The following is a 21,613-nucleotide window of genomic DNA, read 5'->3' as shown; positions in this document are numbered from 1 at the left end:
GTGTGTGGGAGTGCCTGTGTTTAGTAAACAGAGGTCAAGCCCTGCCAGAACAGCTTCAACTGACCTGCCCAGGGCAGTAGCCGTATGACTACTCCAAAGAGGGTTGTGGGCATTAAAGTCTCCTAATAAAAGGAAGGGAGTTGTTGAAGAAGGGTGGTGAGAGCATAGGATGTGGGCAGCCTGTCAGGCAGGAGGTAGAGATTACAGATTGTGACTGGAGTGGCCAGATGGACCCTGATAGCAATGGCTTCCAGAGTGGTATGGAGGGGAACACATTTACTAACAATGTGCTTACGGACCAAGGTGCAAACACCACCAGAAGCCCGCAAGAGGCCAATTCGGTTCAGACAGAAAGCATGGAACCCACATAGGGTGGGTGAGTAAAAATTGGCAAAATGGGTCTCCTGGAGCGAAATATAAGCGGAAGAGTAGATTAAAAGAAGAGGCTGCATGCAACTCTGGAAGGTGACGCAAATATCCATTAAAATTCCACTGGAGGATTCTCAAGCCAGAGTCCAAAGTGGAGCGAATAGACCAGAGTCTGTCACATCACCAAGTCACTACCCGTCACCGATAAGGATTGGGTAATATCCATATAGGTGGGGGTCAGACTCGGTTGGTTCATTGACTGTAGGAAGGGATGGCTGCATTTCAGGGGGTATCAGAGGGGCCTTGCCCTTGTTCCTGCATTTCTGCTGCTTCTCTTGGGAAGGAAGAGAAGGGCAGACTTCAGTGAGGGCAGGCACGGAATTACACCGGGCAATCTTGGTGCCCACCGGCCGCAGATCATGCTGCTAATGTGGAGCAGTAGACTGCCTTTCAGGGGGGTGCTGGGAAGAGAAGCACCAGAAGGGAGCTCCAGTACTGGCGGCCCCTGAAGGAGGGGAGCACTTCTCCGGCGGGGCAGGGGGAGCACACCCGAAGGGGTGGATATGGGTGCTGAGGGGGAGGGGGATGGGAGGAGGAGGAGGACACTGAATGCATGGGGAGAAGAGGGTGGGGCTAGGAAGAGGAGGGAGTAGGAGGGGGAATGGGCTAATTGAAGCGAAAGTAGAAGTCATAGACACAGGATGGAGCCCGTCCTATTTTTGACGAGCCTCAGTGTAGGTGAGCTGATCTAAGGTTTTTTACTCTTGAAGCCTTCTTTCTTTCACAAGCACCGGGCATGTAAGCAAGCGTGGAGAATGCCGTCTATTACAATTTACACACATTGGCGAGTGAGCACAGGCACTCCCCTTATGGGTGGGAGCCCCACAGTCACCACAGAGGGGGTTAGTAGTGCAGCTGGAAGACGTGCCCAAACGGTAAGCATTTAAACACCTTATCAGTGGTGAAATATAAGTTTTTACATCACACCGATACACCATTACCTTGACCTTCTCTGGGGAGGACAACCCCTTCAAAGGGCAGGATAAGGGCACCCGTAGCGATGTGATTGTTTGGAGGGCCTCGCTGCACATGGCGGATAAAACAAACCCCTCGCCCCTTGAAGTAAGCACGGAGCTCCTCGTCAGTTTGCAAAAGAACAACTCAGTGGAAAATAATGCCCTGTACTGAGTTCAAAGATTGGTGGGACATGACGGACGTCACCAAGACGGTCACAAGCACGCAGGGCGTCAGATTGGGCAGCAGAAGATGTCTTTATGAGCGAAACACCGGACCGCATTTTACTCATCACTTCAACTTCACCATACTTATCTTCAATCGTCTCCACAAAAAACAAAGTCTTGGTCATGGCAAAACTACTGCCATCCATCCAGGCACAAACCAGGTACCGAAGGAAAGGTTTCAACCCTAGTCGGCGAGCTTGACTCTCCTCCCAGGGGTGGCCAGGGAGGGGAAGGCCAAAGGATCAGAAGAAGGAGTGTCACATCTGCTACCACTGTTAGAGATGGCCACAGAATGGCCAGGATGGTGACGCTTTTGTCGCTTCATGCGCAAGGTGTCCGCCCTAGTACCACCCACTCCGATCAGGGGCTCACCCCATGGACGCCACCCAGCCACAGCAAGGGCCGGCAGCTATTGCCGAGAGTTCTGGCGCCCCAAATCGACGAGCATCGACTCATGGGCATACACGAGGCATTAACAGATCACGTACTAGTGTGATCCCTGTGGTGTTAGGGGGCTCAGCCAAGTGGGTACTTAACAGACCCACCACATGGACTGGCTACCGTGCTGGTGAGCTAGCAGTAGGGAGGCCAGGGTGCAAAGGGAGAGGAGAGGAGAGGGGAGGGGGAGAGAAACCTGCACCATGGAAGCTAGGTTGGGAGTTCATCCCCGATGGCTCACACTGAATGCAAAATTTTGGAAATGGAGGTCAAACTCCAAGGGGACCAAAACAAAGCCAAGAGGATAGCCAGGTCGACATAAAGAAGTCTACTAAGAGGGAACAGCTCCACATTCACTGCTTATGAGAAAGGAAACAACACAGTTTTCCTTTCCCACTGCATTTACTCTTATTCAATTTACTCACAAGCAGCTTTCCAATGGTGTGTTGGGATATTTTTATAAACATACCGAAACACTACAGTACATCTGAGTTGGTTTTTCAATTACTGGAATAATCATTGCAATAACATCATATACCCTATCAATTAGTAAAGTTACATTTTACTTTTTTCTCCCCTTCTGGATGCTTCACTTTTTTTACTCAGGCAGTATCTATTTGTTCATCTCATTACCACCAGTACTCCACTGATCATGAAGATCAGCATACACACCGTCATACTCTTTCACAGTCAATTCCGTTCTTATGTGGCTCACTGATCTTGTAATCATAAGGTACAATTTTCTGCATTCTGCAAAGTGCAACTTCTTTTGTTTCTGAATATTTAAACCAAGTTACCAATGTTTGCACCACAATGAAAACTTATCAAGATTCACTAGATATTTGTGCAACTTTTTTCAGGCTTGGGTTAGCAAATTTAAAAAGCAGACTGGATAAGCTGAAGTTAGATATAGTGAAAATTAGTAAAGTTTGGAGGCAGGATGAAAGACACTTCAGGTCAGGCAAAAACAGGGCTATCAATATAAACTCAAACAGGGGTAACACAGGAGTAGGTCTAATAATGGATAAGAAAACAGGAATGCAGGTAAGCCATTACGACCAGCACAGTGAATGCATTGTCACAGCCAAGATGGACACACAGTCAACACCCACAAAGGTAGTGCAAGTTAATATGCCAGTAGATCCACAGATAAAGAAGAGATTGAAGAACTCTGTGATGAGGTAATAGAAGTTATTCAGATAGTTAAGGAAGAGGAAAATTTAACTATGATGGGGAGCTGGCATTATATAGTAGGAAAAGGAAGACACATAAAAGTAGTAGGTGAATATGGACTGGGGAACAGGAATGAAAGAGGAAGTCATCTGATAGAATTTTGCATGTGTCATAATTTAATTATCATTAATACTTGATTTAAGAATCACAAATGAAGGTTGTATACATGGAAGTGACCAGGGGATACCAGAAGGTTTCAGGTCAATTCTGGTACCAGGTTTTAAACTGTACAACATTTTCAGGGGCAGGGATGGACTGACCACAGTAGATTAAAACTGAAGAATCTGAGGAAATTAAAGAGACAGAACCTGGACAAGTTGGAAGAAATGTGGTTGTTGAGAGCTTCAAAGGGCACATTAAACAATAGTTTAACACAACAGAGGAAAGGAAGAGAGAAAAAGATGAATGGATAGTTTTGAGACTTGGAATAATGAAGGCAGCAGAGGATCAAACAGATAGAAAAGGGTAACAGAAATCCTTGGATATCACAGGGAATAAATGAGTATCACGAGCTTAGATGGAAAACTAGTACCATGCAAAGAAGGGAAAGCTGCAAGATGGAAGGAGTATATAGGAGGGGAGGGCTATGCAAGCAACATGAACTTGAAGGCAATATAATAGAAATGGAAGAGAACAAAGATGAGATAGGAGATACGATACTGTGAGAAAATCTGACACAGCATTGAAAAATCTGAGTTGAAACAAGGCACCTGGAATAGATGAAATTCTGTCAGAACTACTAATAGCACTGAGAGAGTCAGTTACAACAAAACTCTTCATCTGGTGTGCAAAATGTATGAAGCAAGCAAAATACCTTCAGGCTTCAAGAAGAATGTAATAATTCAAATCCCAGTTTGTAATAATTCATATCCCAAAGAAGGCAGGTGCTGACTGATGTGAATATTACCGAACTAAAAGTTTAGTAAGTCACAGTTGCAAAATTCTAACAAAATTATTTACAGGATAATGGTAAAACTGGTAGAAGCCAATCTTGGGGAAGATTAGTTTGGATTCTGGAGAAGGAACATGTGAGGCAATACTGGCCCTAATTCTTCTCTTTGAAGATAGATTAAAGGTAAATCTGTGTCTATAGCATTTGTAGATCTCGAGAAAGCTTATGACAACGTCGATGGAACAAACATTGAAATTCTGAAGCTATCCACAGTAAAATACAGGGATCAAAAGGCTATTTATAACTGAAACCAAATGGCACTTGAGTTGAGGAGCATGGAAGGGAAGCAGCAGTTGAGAAGGGAGTGAAACAGGGTTGTAGTCTATCCCCAGTGTTAAGCTGTTACCGGAATGGACAGTTGTCTAATTAAATCAGGTGATGCTGAGGGAATCAGATTAGGAAACGAGGCACTTTAAGTAGCAAATGAGGTTTGCTATTTGGGCAGCAAAATAACTGATGGTGTCAGAATGAGATTTTCACTCTGCAGCGGAATGAGCGCTGATATGAAACTTCCTGGCAGATTAAAATTGTGTGCCCGACCGAGACTCGAACTTGGGACCTTTGCCTTTCGCAGGCAAGTGCTCTACCAATTGAGCTACCGAAGCACGACTCACGCCCGGTACTCACAGCTTTACTTCTGCCAGTACCTCGTCTTCTACATTCCGAACTCTCTCAGCAGCTCTCCGCAATATCCTTTCTTTCAGGAGTGCTAGTTCTGCGAGGTTTGCAGGAAAGCTTCTGTAAAGTTTGGAATTACAGTAGAGCGTCAATTATCCGAAGTAACGGGGGGACACGGGTGTTCGGAAAACTGGTTTGTTCGGATAATCGAACTGTACTTGTTTATTTGCCAAAAAGAAGTACTGTACAGTAAATTTATTCATAAAAACAGGCATCTCTTTTACTATTACAAAGTAACATATAAAGGCAACTTCAGTAGGATTATATAGTATGTGGCACAGTTTATTAAACAAAAATATATACATATCACATACACATTTTGCAGGAACAATACACACAGTATACAAAATTAACATTTCAAAAAATTCCTTACGAGCAACTAAGTCACGTACTTTTTTCCATTACAGATATCTGAAACTGGTCACTTTCATCTTGGGCTTCAAACCATTGCAAGGCAGTATCTAAACAAGTGAACGCCTCAGAAGCTGTTAGTATACTTTCATTTCCACTTTCTGGAGCACTGATTGACGAGATGCTGGCAGTGTCATCTTTATCAGTGATGCCGTTTACAATCTCGCTGTCCTGCATGATTTGGTGTACAGGATCTGCATCATCGACATTCATCCATTCATGAGCATCTTCTTCATCACATTCGTGGCAATCTATTTCTTTTAGCATACCGAGAATTTCGGATATATCATTTGGTTCGTCATTTTCAATCATACGTTGTGAATTTTCTTCATGTCCAAAATTTTATTCCAGGCTTTCTTCAAATTCTCTTCCTTTACACTATTCCATGCTGCACTGATCATGTAGGATGCGTCTTTCAAATCAATATTCTTACGATTTCTTAAAAGACTTTCTTTTCCATCCTCTTCTCTTTCTAACAATAACTTACGCAGCAAATCTTTCCTGTAATATCGTTTGAAAGTCTCAATAACACCTTGATCCATGAGCTGTAATAAGGAGGTTACATTAGGTGGAAGAAATATTACCTTTATGAACTCTTCTTTCGTTTAAAATATCACATGACGGATGAGTTGGTGCATTGTCAAGGAGAAGTAGTGTTTTCTCCCTCCTCCCATTCTTTAGCTGATGAGCTTTTACAGAGGGTACGAAAACGTCCAGTGGTGGCCCAGTGCGGCGACTACTGTGGGAAACTTGGTTTGGGAGTGAGGGGGCTGATGGATGGTAGGGTGGGAGAGTAACAGGTGCGAGCGAGTACACAGTTCGGTTAAGCGGTCATTCAGTTGACCGACATTCGGATAATCAACGCTCACCTGCGCAGGAGAGCTTCTGTAAAGTTTGGAAGGTAGGAGACAAGGTACTGGCAGAAGTAAAGCTGTGAGTACCGTGCGTGAGTCGTTCTTCGGTAGCTCAGTTTGTAGAGCACTTGCCCGCGAAAGGCAAAGGTCCTGAGTTCGAGTCTCAGTCGGGCACACAGTTTTAATCTGCCAGGAAGTTTCATAACTGATGGTGGTCAAAATAGAGATGATATAAAATGCAGGTTGGCAATGGCAAGGAAAGCAATTCTGAAGAAGAGAAATTTGTTAACATCAAGTATAGATTTAAGTGTTAGGAAGTAAAACATGGACAAATATACAGTTCAGACAAAAACATCTACATCTACATCCATACTCCGCAAGCCACCTGACGGTGTGTGGCGGAGGGTACCCTGAGTACCTCTATCGGTTCTCCCTTCTATTCCAGTCTCGTATTGTACGTGGAAAGAAGGATTGTCGGTACGCTTCTTTGTGGGCTCTAATCTCTCTGATTTTATCCTCATGGTCTCTTCGCGAGATATACGTAGGAGGGAGCAATATACTCCTTGACTCTTCGGTGAAGGTATGTTCTCTAAACTTTAACAAAAGCCCGTACCGAGCTACTGAGCGTCTCTCCTGCAGAGTCTTCCACTGGAGTTTATCTATCACCTCCGTAACGCTTTCGCAATTACTAAATGATCCTGTAACGAAGCGCGCTGCTCTCCGTTGGATCTTCTCTATCTCTTCTATCAACCCTACCTGGTGCGGATCCCACACTGCTGAGCAGTATTCAAGCATTGGGCGAACAAGCGTACTGTAACCTACTTCCTTTGTTGTCAGATTGCATTTCCTTAGGATTCTTCCAATGAATCTCAGTCTGGCATCTGCTTTACCGACGATCATCTTTATATGATCATTCCATTTTAAATCACTCCTAATGAGTACTCCCAGATAATTTATGGAATTAACTGCTTCCAGTTGCTGACCTGCTATTTTGTAGCTAAATGATAAGGGACCTATCTTTCTATGTATTCGCATCACATTACACTTGTCTACATTGAGATTCAATTGCCATTCCGTGCACCATGCGTCAATTCGCTGCAGATCCTCCTGCATTTCAGTACAATTTTCCATTGTTGCAACCTCTCGATACACCACAGCATCATCTGCAAAAAGCCTCAGTGAACTTCCGATGTCATCCACCAGGTCATTTATGTATATTGTGAATAGCAACGGTCCTATGACACTCCCCTGCGGCACACCTGAAATCACTCTTACTTCGGAAGACTTCTCTCCATTGAGAATGACATGCTGCGTTCTGTTATCTAGGAACTCCTCAATCCAATCACACAATTGATCTGATAGTCCGTAAAAGAGGGTAGAAGCTTTTGAAGGGGGAAATCAGATGGGTGTAACTAATGAGTAGGTTCTGAATAGAATCAGGGAGAAAGGAAATATGTGCACAACTTGACTCGGAGAAGGTATGAGTTGATAAGACACTCTCAGACAAATGTATCATAATTATTTTTAATTTTTTTGTGTGTGTGTGTGTGTGAGAGAGAGAGAGAACTGTGTGTGTGTGTGTGTGTGTGTGTGTGTGTGTGTGTGTGTGTGTTTGAGCACGCGCGCGATGAGGTTGGGGTGGGGGAGGGTAAACAACATTAACATCTCGTGTCCCAACAGATTTCACTGAGGCATGCCGGAAGTCACTTTTGCCTAAGTTGACGATCTTCCATCCGATAACATGCTGCATCCTCCCTAACAAGAAATTCTCAGCCAGTCACAAATTTTGGATGATAAACATGATTGTCTTTTATTTACTAATCACTTACGCGTTACTGAAGCAAATGATTTTCGGAAGTGAAGAAATACTGCATCTACCTGACAGCTCTTACTCCTGGCTTTCAGGATGTCGTGAGAAAAAGGAAAGTTGGGTTTTGTGCGACTTGCTGGCTTTCAGAATGTAGTTAGAAAAGTAAAAGTTGGGTTTCGTATGATTGATGTTTGTGGAATTCTGTTTGAGATAAAATCTACAAGAGATTAGTGGCAACGATACTGAAAGTTAGTTTTGTGAATGACTTCTGATACCTTTCTTGTGAACAGTTGTTAACTTTGCTTTCTTTTAACTACTGGGCAAATATTTTCGTAAGGACTTCAAAGAGATTCTTTTCCAGAACAAAAAGACAGAGTATTCAGTGTGGATTCGGATACATTTCCTTTTCCGGTAACAACATGCTTGCAAAATTCCCCACCTGTCCTGTTTTACAATTTTTTTATCTTTCATATTCACTAGCAAAGAAATTTTTAAAACTCCCCAAAGCTGGATTGGGTTTTGCAATGCTCCAAGTATCACTGTTCAAGCAACTGTTTTAAGTTTTGCTTTAGTCATCCCCTACATTTTTCATATATTATGACAAAAGTTTTATATAAATCATTATTTCAATATTATATTGAAATCTCCCGGGGTGCCACAGTTGAACAAAACTTCCTGCTCTTCACACAAAACTGCACAATTTTGTTCACATGTCTTCTGGGAACCATTGACAGCACTGTGTGAACTTCAGAGTTTACTAAACATTATACCTACTCCAAGAATACAATGAACAAATTACAATGATACAAGCTGTAATAATATTATTCTACATGGCATGGACCACATCTACAATATCTCAAATGAAAAAAATCATCTCCACGTCCCAAAATGACACAGATCCTCCTATGCCCATCACTGAAACCAATAATCAAGCAAGTGAATATGTAACTTACTTGGCAAAATCAGATGATTTTGATATGATGTGCTCAAATTCTGCAAATGACAATGCACCATCATCATCCAAATCAGCTTCTTCTAGGATATTTTGTATAAGGTGCTGCATATCCTGTTCACTTAGCCGTTGTGGCCCTGTCAAACGTTCCACAACCTTTCTCAGATCTGATACTCCCAACATATCATCACCATCAAAATCTGAAAAAAGATTAAAAATCAAGAATGCTAAATCTCTGCACACTAAAAGAACAGTTACCACACACAGCCATTCAAAGATTAGGAGCAAAACAGACTGTCTTTATAATTTGTGCAATAACTGATAATTTAAGTCAAGCATATTCAAAACTTCACCATCTCATACGTGGCTACCTGATTAGGAAGGGACAGTTAGGCAATACTTCATACTTATCCTAGACTTTCTACAGACCAATTGCTTCAGTCAGATGCAGTAAAATAAATACTTATAACTTGATGGTGGCCTAATTTTAAAATAACACAGCATGGGGACTCTATGCATTTCATAAATTGATACTGTCCTTCAGCACCTAATCATATTTCTGGATAGCTGCACCTGCAGAAGCTTTTAACTGTGAAGTAATTATTAATGTATAGACCTGTAGTCCTTGAAAATGTTCCACTTTCACTGATGGACCATTAACAGAATGCAGCTTTCCATGAGAATTCATGACATGCAATGAACTGGAGAGGTAGGGGGACAGCTGACAAATTTCTAGTAAAAGTAAAAGAATACAACAATTATGACAAGCATGTGGACATAGAAATCTAAAACAAAGCTCCACTAGAGGCAGAACTCCTTGCACAAGCAATCGAGATTCAGATGCCCAACATGATGATCTGCAGTTCACTCAAACTGTGTGACCTGGTGGATAACAGAATAATGTATAACACTGAATATTACACACACACACACACACACACACACACACACACACACACACACACACACACAGAGAGAGAGAGAGAGAGAGAGAGAGAGAGAGAGAACTACCATTAGTGTCACAGTAGTATTAAACTCTTAAGCAGAAGTGAACCACAAAAGAAGGGTTAACATCAATAATCACTTGCAGACTACTACCCATCCTTAAATTTTTGTGTCCATTTTGTATCCTAGACAGAGGTATATCCATAAGCAAATTATTTAAATTATTTCTTTATCTTGTTTTGTGGGAATGCCTATCATGCCTGAAGCCAATTTACTGCTTGCTATGAACAAAATTATGAAGTAAATTAATAGGCTGTAATGTGTTTGAATTTGACGTTATAAGGAGTTCATAGCAATTTGTTTGTGTATCAATTTCACATAATATTTTTATTGCTTATTTTCTAAAAGCAAAACATTTAACTGTCCTCAACTACATTTGCTCAGAAGATTATCCCAGGCAATAGCAGAGAGTGAGAATGCTAGCAATTTTGTCTGTTAGTCAAATAAGTACAGATTTTTTTCAAATAAAAGAGTTACTTCGATTTTTTATCTGCTCATAAATGTGTTCATTCCATATTAATTAGTTAGTCCAGCAGGAAATATTAGATATGAAGTACCAGCTGAGCTCAAGTTCATTTGTTAAGTAGCCTTTGAGATGCAAGGAAGAACAATTTATCTGACAAAAAATTGCGGACCAAATGTGGAAGTACGTGGAAAATTGTAACATACTTGGTACACCAAGAAGACTATTTATTGTATACAGTCAATGGGGTGGAGATTAATGGTATAATGGTTTTGCCTGTGCTCCTGTCTTTCAGCACACATTATTTGAGTCATAGGGAAACAGAACGAAACAGTAAACATATCTGAACAACACTGCATGTGACCGGAACTTTGGGAGATGAGGAAACAGTCACAGTTAGCAGAAGGCGATGTTGGAGTAGACTATTATCAAAAAGACATGGTTACAATGTGTACTGTGTGATTTGAGAGGATGCTTGAATGACCTGACATACCAAATCTACTCCCCCAACATGAAAAATAATGCTGTGTTTGGTTAATGTGAACTCATGTCAACTCTGATGGACTTCTGAAAAGTGCAGCAGTGTCCTAAGCTATGTCCCCATGTGAGGGCATCACATCCTGTGTAGACATTCCACATGCCACCAGCAGAGGGACACTGCTCACATTAAGTGTCACACACAGTATCTTTTTAGCCGAAAAGCTAAAATCCCATAGGGCATTCGCAGTTCCCGGAGGAGGGTTTGGGTAACTGTCTTGCAGAGTCTTCTCGAGTTGAGGCCAAAGATGCTTTGTGGGATTCAGATTAGGTGACTTTGGAAGCCATGGAAGGCACTGAAGAATATTTTCCCTCCTTTGAAACCAGCTCTGAATCCTAATGCTCATGTGTGATTATCATGTTGGTAAGTGAGACGTCATTCAGAGTACCAAAGTCGAGGTCCAGGGATGATTACATTTTCAAGAAAATGTTCATGGCATGCTGAACTGAACTTGCCTTGGTTACTCTCTAAGATTTCTGCACCCTAGTAAGACATCCAGCCAGAACATATCACACTTGTGTGTCCACTTCTAGCGTGTGTGGCCACGAAGCACGCGTAATATCGTTGCCCATCTGTGTGTTAAACAAGAGCAAAACCTCTGCTCGTGGGCTCAGCTTTAACAACAAGAGCGCTGCTGTTATCAGCCACCTAATGTTGTGGTAAGGTCATGCACAATTAATGGATAAGAATAAATAAGTTGGGGGCCCATGCTCATCACTCACACAATCACAAAATAGTTTAGGAGTTCTCGTGAGAGTAGGAATTGTGCTGTGGGTGGCACTAAAATGCATCTGTATCTTGATTTATTACGCAGTGGTCTAATTTTATCAGGAATCTCTACTAGTTTTTCTCTACTATCCATATTCAAGCTGCATCGTAAGTAATCACTATCTGGCTTGATGGCCATTCCCCAGTGTCCTGGTGCCCCAGAAAGGGCAGGCATCTACTCCACAGCAGGCACGGATAGTTGACAGCTTGGGCATCAACACTGTTACATTGTACTGTCAACAGTACACAAGTCCAGACTTATTTTGTGTAAGAATTTCTTCTGTATTATCAATGTTTGAATGAAGTTTCCTGGATCTGCACTGGAAGCAACCAACGAGTTGTCTCGATTCAAGAACCCAAACAAGGCAGCTAGTCACCATAAACCTTAAGGTATTTTCATGCAGCTTGTGACAGCAACCATACAACAACCACTCACACAAGTACGGTTGTTTTCCGCTTTTAGGACGATATTAGGATTGCACTTCTCCAAGAGTTGGGGGAAGTCATCTGACCTCCAAATTTCGTTCAACACAACAGAACAGATTTACATTGCATTTCTCTGGGGTACTGCAACATGGTGTAACAGACCTTATTGTGAAACAGTGCCATAAGCCATTCACCATGCTATATCTAACCCACACATTGCAAAGGGGTAACTAAGTTTTTTTGCAGGAACTAAAGTTCCACCCGCCTTTTGTGCAGCAATTTTGTGATGACAGAAGGCTGTTTCGTGACTGGCTATAGTGGTCACTTTTGTGAAATGTTCTGCATTACATGAGCAATGTCTGCTGGACATGTGTCATCAATTACATCTCTAACTGCAAACCTCTTCTGAAAATACTCTTGATTGTCTTCCATACAAAGATGCACTCTGTGAAATGATTTACCATGTTCAGGAATCTGTGACATTATCTATTCTTGCTCTTGCTTATAATTTGGCAGTATCTGCATATCAGTGTCTGATAGGCTCTGCAGTAGGTCAGCATTTGGACCTTCACAGAGCTGCATGTCATGTACTGTTCGTAAAGGACACTCCTCACTCAACCAGTGGACTGTTAGTCTTAATGTGTGAAGACTTTGGAAATTGATGATATAATGGTTTAGTGGAACATGTTTATCAAAATGTGATCATCCATCTACATCTACATCTACATCCGTACTCCGCAAGCCACCTGACGGTGTGTGGCGGAGGGTACCCTGAGTACCTCTATCGGTTCTCCCTTCTATTCCAGTCTCGTATTGTACGTGGAAAGAAGGATTGTCGGTACGCTTCTTTGTGGGCTCTAATCTCTCTGATTTTATCCTCATGGTCTCTTCGCGAGATATACGTAGGAGGGAGCAATATACTCCTTGACTCTTCGGTGAAGGTATGTTCTCTAAACTTTAACAAAAGCCCGTACCGAGCTACTGAGCGTCTCTCCTGCAGAGTCTTCCACTGGAGTTTATCTATCACCTCCGTAACGCTTTCGCAATTACTAAATGATCCTGTAACGAAGCGCGCTGCTCTCCGTTGGATCTTCTCTATCTCTTCTATCAACCCTACCTGGTGCGGATCCCACACTGCTGAGCAGTATTCAAGCATTGGGCGAACAAGCGTACTGTAACCTACTTCCTTTGTTGTCAGATTGCATTTCCTTAGGATTCTTCCAATGAATCTCAGTCTGGCATCTGCTTTACCGACGATCATCTTTATATGATCATTCCATTTTAAATCACTCCTAATGAGTACTCCCAGATAATTTATGGAATTAACTGCTTCCAGTTGCTGACCTGCTATTTTGTAGCTAAATGATAAGGGACCTATCTTTCTATGTATTCGCATCACATTACACTTGTCTACATTGAGATTCAATTGCCATTCCGTGCACCATGCGTCAATTCGCTGCAGATCCTCCTGCATTTCAGTACAATTTTCCATTGTTGCAACCTCTCGATACACCACAGCATCATCTGCAAAAAGCCTCAGTGAACTTCCGATGTCATCCACCAGGTCATTTATGTATATTGTGAATAGCAACGGTCCTATGACACTCCCCTGCGGCACACCTGAAATCACTCTTACTTCGGAAGACTTCTCTCCATTGAGAATGACATGCTGCGTTCTGTTATCTAGGAACTCCTCCATCCAATCACACAATTGATCTGATAGTCCGTATGCTCTTACTTTGTTCATTAAACGACTATGGGGAACTGTGTCAAACGCCTTGCGGAAGTCAAGAAACACGGCATCTACCTGTGAACCCGTGTCTAAGGCCCTCTGAGTCTCGTGGACGAATAGCGCGAGCTGGGTTTCACACGATCGTCTTTTTCGAAACCCATGCTGATTCCTACAGAGTAGATTTCTAGTCTCCAGAAAAGACATTATACTCGAACATAATACGTGTTCCAAAATTCTACAACTGATCGACGTTAGAGATATAGGTCTATAGTTCTGCACATCTGTTCGACGTCCCTTCTTGAGAACGGGGATGACCTGTGCCCTTTTCCAATCCTTTGGAACGCTTCGCTCTTCTAGAGACCTACGGTACACCGCTGCAAGAAGGGGGGCAAGTTCCTTCGCGTACTCTGTGTAAAATCGAACTGGTATCCCATCAGGACCAGCGGCCTTTCCTCTTTTGAGCGATTTTAATTGTTTCTCTATCCCTCTGTCGTCTACTTCGATATCTACCATTTTGTCAACTGTGCGACAATCTAGAGAAGGAAGCACAGTGCAGTCTTCCTCTGTGAAACAGCTTTGGAAGAAGACATTTAGTAATTCGGCCTTTAGTCTGTCATCCTCTGTTTCAGTACCATTTTGGTCACAGAGTGTCTGGACATTTTGTTTTGATCCACCTACCGCTTTGACATAGGACCAAAATTTCTTAGGATTTTCTGCCAAGTCAGTACATAGAACGTTACTTTCGAATTCATTGAAAGCCTCTCGCATAGCCCTCCTCACACTACATTTCGCTTCGCGTAATTTTTGTTTGTCTGCAAGGCTTTGGCTATGTTTATGTTTCCTGTGAAGTTCCCTTTGCTTCCGCAGCAGTTTTCTAACTCGGTTGTTGTACCACGGTGGCTCTTTTCCATCTCTTACGATCTTGCTTGGCACATACTCATCTAACGCATATTGTACCATGGTTTTGAACTTTGTCCACTGATCCTCAACACTATCTGCACTTGAGACAAAACTTTTGTGTTGAGCCGTCAGGTACTCTGTAATCTGCTTTTTGTCACTTTTGCTAAACAGAAAAATCTTCCTACCTTTTTTAATATTTCTATTTAAGGCTGAAATCATCGACGCAGTAACCGCTTTATGATCGCTGATTCCCTGTTCTGCATTAACTGATTCAAATAGTTCGGGTCTGTTTGTCACCAGAAGGTCTAATATATTATCGCCACGAGTCGGTTTTCTGTTTAACTGCTCAAGGTAGTTTTCAGATAAAGCACTTAAAAATATTTCACTGGATTCTTTGTCCCTGCCACCCGTTATGAACGTTTGAGTCTCCCAGTCTATATCCGGCAAATTAAAATCTCCACCCAGAACTATAACATGGTGGGGAAATCTACTCGAAATATTTTCCAAATTATTCTTCAGGTGCTGAGCCACAACAGCTGCTGAGCCCGGGGGCCTATAGAGACATCCAATTACCATGTCTGAGCCTGCTTTAACCGTGACCTTCACCCAAATCATTTCACAATTCGAATCTCCGTCAATTTCCTTCGATACTATTGCACTTCTTATCGCTATAAACACGCCTCCCCCTTCACTGTCCAGCCTATCTCTGCGGTATACATTCCAATCAGAGTTTAGGATTTCATTACTGTTTACGTCTGGTTTCAGCCAACTTTCTGTTCCTAGTACTATATGGGCGTTGTGACCGTTTATTAATGACAGCAGTTCTGGGACCTTTCTATAGACACTTCTGCAGTTTACTATTAGCACATTAATATTGTCCATTCATGGACACCATCACAATGTTCACATATAGTCCACTGGCTGTACACGGTACAGTTAGTCTGGCTAAGCAATCATTTCCATTGCTTTTTTGAGGCACTGCTTGATCTGCTATATAGGAAAATTGTTACCAGATTGTAAATTTATGACTACATCCCACTGAGCAGTGTCTGCAAGGGCCGGAGAGCATATCAAGAGACCAAAGATGTTGAACGTTCCATCAGCAGTGCTGAAGTACTTGGTAAAGCCATGTTTGGAAGACAAAACATTTGCCTGCATAAGACTCTCTGCAGCTCTATCCAGGTATTACAACCCCCAAACAGGAAGAGTTGAGGAAGAGAGATCTGGTAAGGTTTCTGAAAATGTTGCTTGGGTCTCATTAGTGGGTACGTATAAGAAGCATATAGTTATCTCATGTAACAATTGCATGGATATGCTTAAAGTTTGCATACTGGTGCTGACAGGAAGAGGAGAAGAATGGTGTTCATACTTGATAAGAATGCCTACAGCACCATTAGTCCGAACCACAATGAGGTCTTCTATGGAAGCTACAGCTCCTAACAAGAGTTTCTTAGTAAGAAGAGCACTTGGGACTCTCCTGTGTCAAGGACTTCTTCCAAATAAGTCCTAAATCCATTTAGGTATCACTGGAGTAGGGAAGTCATGCTACTGCTGAATTTTTGCTTTGTTCTTTGTACAGCAACTGCTTGGTTTTTTTTTTTTTTAAACTTATGTAAGCAATATTTGATGACTGTGTAGATATTATTATTATTATTATTATTATTATATTTTGTACTGACTGATTTACAGTTGCATTTACAGCTGCAGGTATTCGCATCATCACCATTTGCTAGTTTATATGTAGATGAATACTGTTTGAGAATGTGTTTCTGGTCACAAAACTCAACACTGACAAAAACTGGAGTAGAAAACAGAATATCATGACTAAAAAAAGAAAAGAAAAGAAAGAAAGAAAGAAAGAAAGAAATCTCCACATTCTACATTATCTGCTCTATCCATGTTGACGTTCATTACGTCCCTTCCTGACATGGGAGTTTATCATAGTAGGAAAGTATCTCATGGAACTGGAGACAATGTTATACTTTAAGACAAAACAATTCAGGTTTTATGCACTCTGGTAAAACAGCTGCGTTGAAGTTCAGAATAAGAAGGGTTGAGCTGCCACTACTCAATGCACATGAGATCTGTAAGTGTAGATTGCACGTTCCTGTTATTAAATGTCCCAACTGCCAATCATCTTTTTGTTTTATTCGCACGTTCAGTTACAAGTCATTCCCACATGTAAAAAGGGTTTATGCCAAGAATGGCCACAGTATTATAATAAGCACTTGAGAATGACATAAATGTTTGAAAACCAGTAATGTGAATAAAACTACAAAGTAATTAGCAACTGGAGTTTGATGTCAATAAGCTGTTGATGCCACTGACTGTTCATGAATGGACTTCAAATTTCAGATCATAGTGTTTTCAGAGATTCCTACACTCAAGTCATCCCTTGCAAAATTTTATGTATGAGAAGGACGCTTCATTTTTTCATATGTCACTTATTCTTTCTTCTGTCAAAATGGGAAACTGTTTTGAAAAACCTCACATGGATGCATGCAGTCACTGTCATTAATTCAATGATTCAGGTCACAGTTTCAATCATATGGTCACAAGTCCCACATCCGTATTTTCACATATGTGAATTTCTCTGCAGAACTACTACATTAATAACAGTAGTCTTAAGCATAAATTGAAGCACACTAGTTTGTGTTGCTATCTGACATGCTACATTTCTATAAATGATGTGTTAGAGACAAGTTACACTTAAGAGAAAAATCACTTACCAAATATGCGAAAGGCATGCTCTGCCTTTACAGCCTTTGGAGCTTCATCGCTAAATACAGACATCATATCAAGAAAATCCTCAAAAGTACAATCACCATCATGACTTGAACTAAATATTCGACAAATTCTATCACCAAATGGATTAACTCTCAACTCTGGATACTGCAAAATTTTACTCATTGGTAACTTTGCATTCTTATTATGGCCAACTTTCTCTGGAGCAAGGGATTTAAATTTCTGATGAGCACTGCAAATAAAAAACAAATAATGACAAAGATGCATGTTATTTTCACCTGAGGTAAAAGTTTAGCTTAATGCAATGAGAATTTCAATAACGGTACCAGTTCAAGGAATTATGGAACTTGAGAAGGTAGGTTGTAGGTGTGTGTGTGTGTGTGTGTGTGTGTGTGTGTGTGTGTGTGTGTGTGTGTGTGTGTGTGTGCGCGAGTGAGCAAGAGAGAGAGAGAGAGAGAGAGAGAGAGAGAGATTATTTTCCATCACGGCTTCCGATCTGAAAATCAATCGGTAGAGGGAACTGATGTTTAACCATAAACATTATTTAAAAATATGGCTATACTTACTACAAAACCTCCTTCTTTGTGAAGTATGTCAGATCCTGCAACAAAAATAATTCTAAAGGTAAAAAAAAGATACAGAAAATGCTTTGTGTGTATTTTGCCTTTTCTAAGATTTTTTTAACCAACAAACAACTATAAAATTAATTAAACCTAATAGAGAACAAGGTGATTTCACAGAAATTTTATTTATCAAGGCAGTTTAATAAATTAGTACAAACTACGAAACAAACATTTGAGTCATTAGACTATGATAAACTGCTCGTGTGGGATGAAGAAAGGCAAAAAAAAAGTAAGTTTGTCCAGTAACAGCCCACATCACATGAGAATTTTAAGGTGTCAAAGACAAACAGTAAAAATATTTGCTAAAAAAAGGTATGTGTTAAGCATTCCTGAAAAGCAGCAAAGGACATACAGGTATTTCATTCATTCCATGCCAAGTGGTTCCCAATCTACCACTTCACATACTATTCATAATTGGTGTGTAGTTACCTATGCACATTAGAGGTACAGTAGAGTGTCATTTATCCGAATGTCGGTCAACCGAATGACCGCTTAACCGAACTGTGTACTCGCTCGCACCTATTACTCTCCCACCCTACCATCCATCAGCCCCCTCACTCCCAAACCAAGTTTCCCACAATAGTCGCCGCCCTGGGCCACCACGGACGTTTTCGTACCCTCTGTAAAAGCTCATCAGCTAAAGAATGGGAAGAGGGAGAAAACACTACTTCTCCTTGACAATGCACCAACTCATCCGTCATGTGATATTTTAAACGAAAAAGACGAGTTCATAAAGGTAATATTTCTTCCACCTAACGTAACCTCCTTATTACAGCCCATGGATCAAGGTGTTATTGAGACTTTCAAACGATATTACAGGAAAGATTTGCTGCGTAAGTTATTGTTAGAAAGAGAAGAGGATGGAAAAGAAAGTCTTTTAAGAAATCGTAAGAATATTGATTTGAAAGACGCATCCTACATGATCAGTGCAGCATGGAATAGTGTAAAGGAAGAGAATTTGAAGAAAGCCTGGAATAAAATTTTGGACATGAAGAAAATTCACAACGTATGATTGAAAATTACGAACCAAATGATATGTCCGAAATTCTCGGTGTGCTAAAAGAAATAGATTGCCACGAATGTGATGAAGAAGATGCTCATGAATGGATGAATGTCGATGATGCAGATCCTGTACACCAAATCATGCAGGACAGCGAGATTGTAAACGGCATCACTGATAAAGATGACACTGCCAGCATCTCGTCAATCAGTGCTCCAGAAAGTGGAAATGAAAGTATACTAACAGCTTCTGAGGCGTTCACTTGTTTAGATACTGCCTTGCAATGGTTTGAAGCCCAAGATGAAAGTGACCAGTTTCAGATATCTGTAATGGAAAAAAGTACGTGACTTAGTTGCTCGTAAGGAATTTTTTGAAATGTTAATTTTGTATACTGTGTGTATTGTTCCTGCAAAATGTGTATGTGATATGTATATATTTTTGTTTAATAAACTGTGCCACATACTATATAATCCTACTGAAGTTGCCTTTGTATGTTACTTTGTAATACTAAAAGAGACGCCTGTTTTTATGAATAAATTTACTGTACAGTACTTCTTTTTGGCAAATAAACAAGTACAGTTCGATTATCCGAACAAACCAGTTTTCCGAACACCCATGTCCCCCAGTTACTTTGGATAATCGACGCTCTACTGTAATTCCAAACTATACAGAAGCTCTCCCGCAAACCTCGCAGAAATATCACTCCTGAAAGAAAGGATATTGCAGAGACATGGCTTAGCCACAGCCTGGGGGTTGTTCCTGGAATGAAATTTTCACTCTACAGTGGAGTGTGCACTGATATGAAACTTCCTGGCAGATTAAAACTGTGTGCCGGACCGAGAGCTGCTGAGAGAGTTTGGAAGGTAGGAGACGAGGTACTGGCAGAATTAAAGCTGTGAGGACAGGGCGTGAGTCGTGCTTGGGTAGCTCAGTCGGTTGAGCACTTGCCTGCGAAAGGCAAAGGTCCCGAGTTCGAGTCTCGGTCCGGCACACAGTTGTAATCTGCCAGGAAGTTTCGTGACAGTGTCCCTGTTTTACACTCTTTTTAACCTGACACCTTTCTTCTTGGTCTTTCAATCTTACTATTCCTTCTTGTTTCTTGTACATACTGTGTAATATTTGTTGGTCAATTTGGGGGAGGGGACCAAACAGCAGTCACCGTTCCCATCATATTAGGGAAGGAAGTCAGCTGTGCTCTTTCAAAGGAACCATCCCGGCATTTGCCTGAAATGATTTACTTAAATCATGGAAAACCTAAATCAGGATGGCCTGACGCAGGTTTGGACCGTTATCCTTCCGAATATGAGTCCACTGTGTTAGGGCAGCTTGCTCGGTGTGTGATATTTGTCTTTCCCCACACTTTAACTCATTTTCCTGAAAGTTTTGAACATTTTACACCACTCCACATTGTTAAATGCTTTTTTAGGTTGAAATAAACATGGAATGTGCAGTGATTTGTCTTCCATTATCAAACACAGTTTGAAAACTGTACTTCTGGCACCCTTCCTTCCCTCCAAGTTGGTTGTCAATTAACATACTCATGATTTTTTTCTCATTCTTCTGTATGGATGTATGAGCTATTAAGCTAATTTTTCCATAGTCCCTACATTTAGATGCCATTACTATCTTTGGGATTGTACAGATGATATTTTTTGAAAGTCTTAAGTTGTGCATAAAGTTTCATATATTCTGTACACCAACTTGAACAGTCATCTGATTTCCACAGCACAGAATGATCTAGTATATTTCAAGGGAATATTATCTATGCCTTCTGCTTTATTTGACTGCAAAAGACTTCCAAACAGATGTTATACTCAGACTACTCCTGGATCCCCTTTGTCTTTTTAACAGACTCCCATTTCTTTTTCTAAAACGTTATCAGATCATTCCTCCATCTGGTGTGGACCTTCATTATACTGTTTCCACCTATCTGTTCTCTCCTCCATGTTTAAAAATGGAATTGCACTGTTAACATTGACGTTTTTCCTTTTAATTTCACCAGAAGTTGTTTTGACATTTCTATAGGACTATGCTGAATCTGTTCTAACAACCAATTCTTTTTTGGATTCTTTATATTTTACTTGCAGCCATTTTGTTTTTGCTTCATGCACTTCTTATTTATATCATTCCTAAAGACATATATTGGTGTATTTTCATTATTTTCTGAGCATTTTTGTACAATCCAATACCTGATTTCCTTATTAGGATGCAATTATGAAATGTAGTTATAGGTAGGCCTAAATTCATACCTATATTTTTCATAATATTATTGTTATTCCAAGCCATGGACTTTCCATTGTTTGAAATAGCATATTAGGAATACCAAAAAATGTGTGAAGCTAAATGCACTATTGAAAAGGATATGAACAGGAAAGAGGGGTAAAAATCAACATTTGGTTTATAGTGCAGCATAAACAAATATATACATAGTTTAGGACAGTTTCAACTTTCAAATATTACTCTCTAATTTCTCAT

General features: G+C 40.9%; 1 protein-coding gene across 1 annotated transcript in view; it reads right to left on the bottom strand.

Moving 5' to 3' along the window:
* Positions 1–21,613, bottom strand: part of LOC126272539 (calcium and integrin-binding protein 1-like) — a 44,172-nt gene that overhangs the window by 9,937 nt on the left and 12,622 nt on the right. The window contains exons 2-4 of the mRNA XM_049975457.1: positions 18,082–18,116; positions 17,500–17,747; positions 8,940–9,138 (exon numbers count right to left, since the gene is read on the bottom strand). Coding sequence (XP_049831414.1) covers positions 8,940–9,138; positions 17,500–17,747; positions 18,082–18,116 — 482 coding nt within the window. The remainder of the gene's footprint in view (positions 1–8,939; positions 9,139–17,499; positions 17,748–18,081; positions 18,117–21,613) is intronic.

Source organism: Schistocerca gregaria, chromosome 5 (assembly GCF_023897955.1).
Source record: "Schistocerca gregaria isolate iqSchGreg1 chromosome 5, iqSchGreg1.2, whole genome shotgun sequence".
Taxonomy (NCBI): domain Eukaryota; kingdom Metazoa; phylum Arthropoda; class Insecta; order Orthoptera; family Acrididae; genus Schistocerca; species Schistocerca gregaria.
This window is presented reverse-complemented; position numbering and strand designations above follow the sequence as displayed.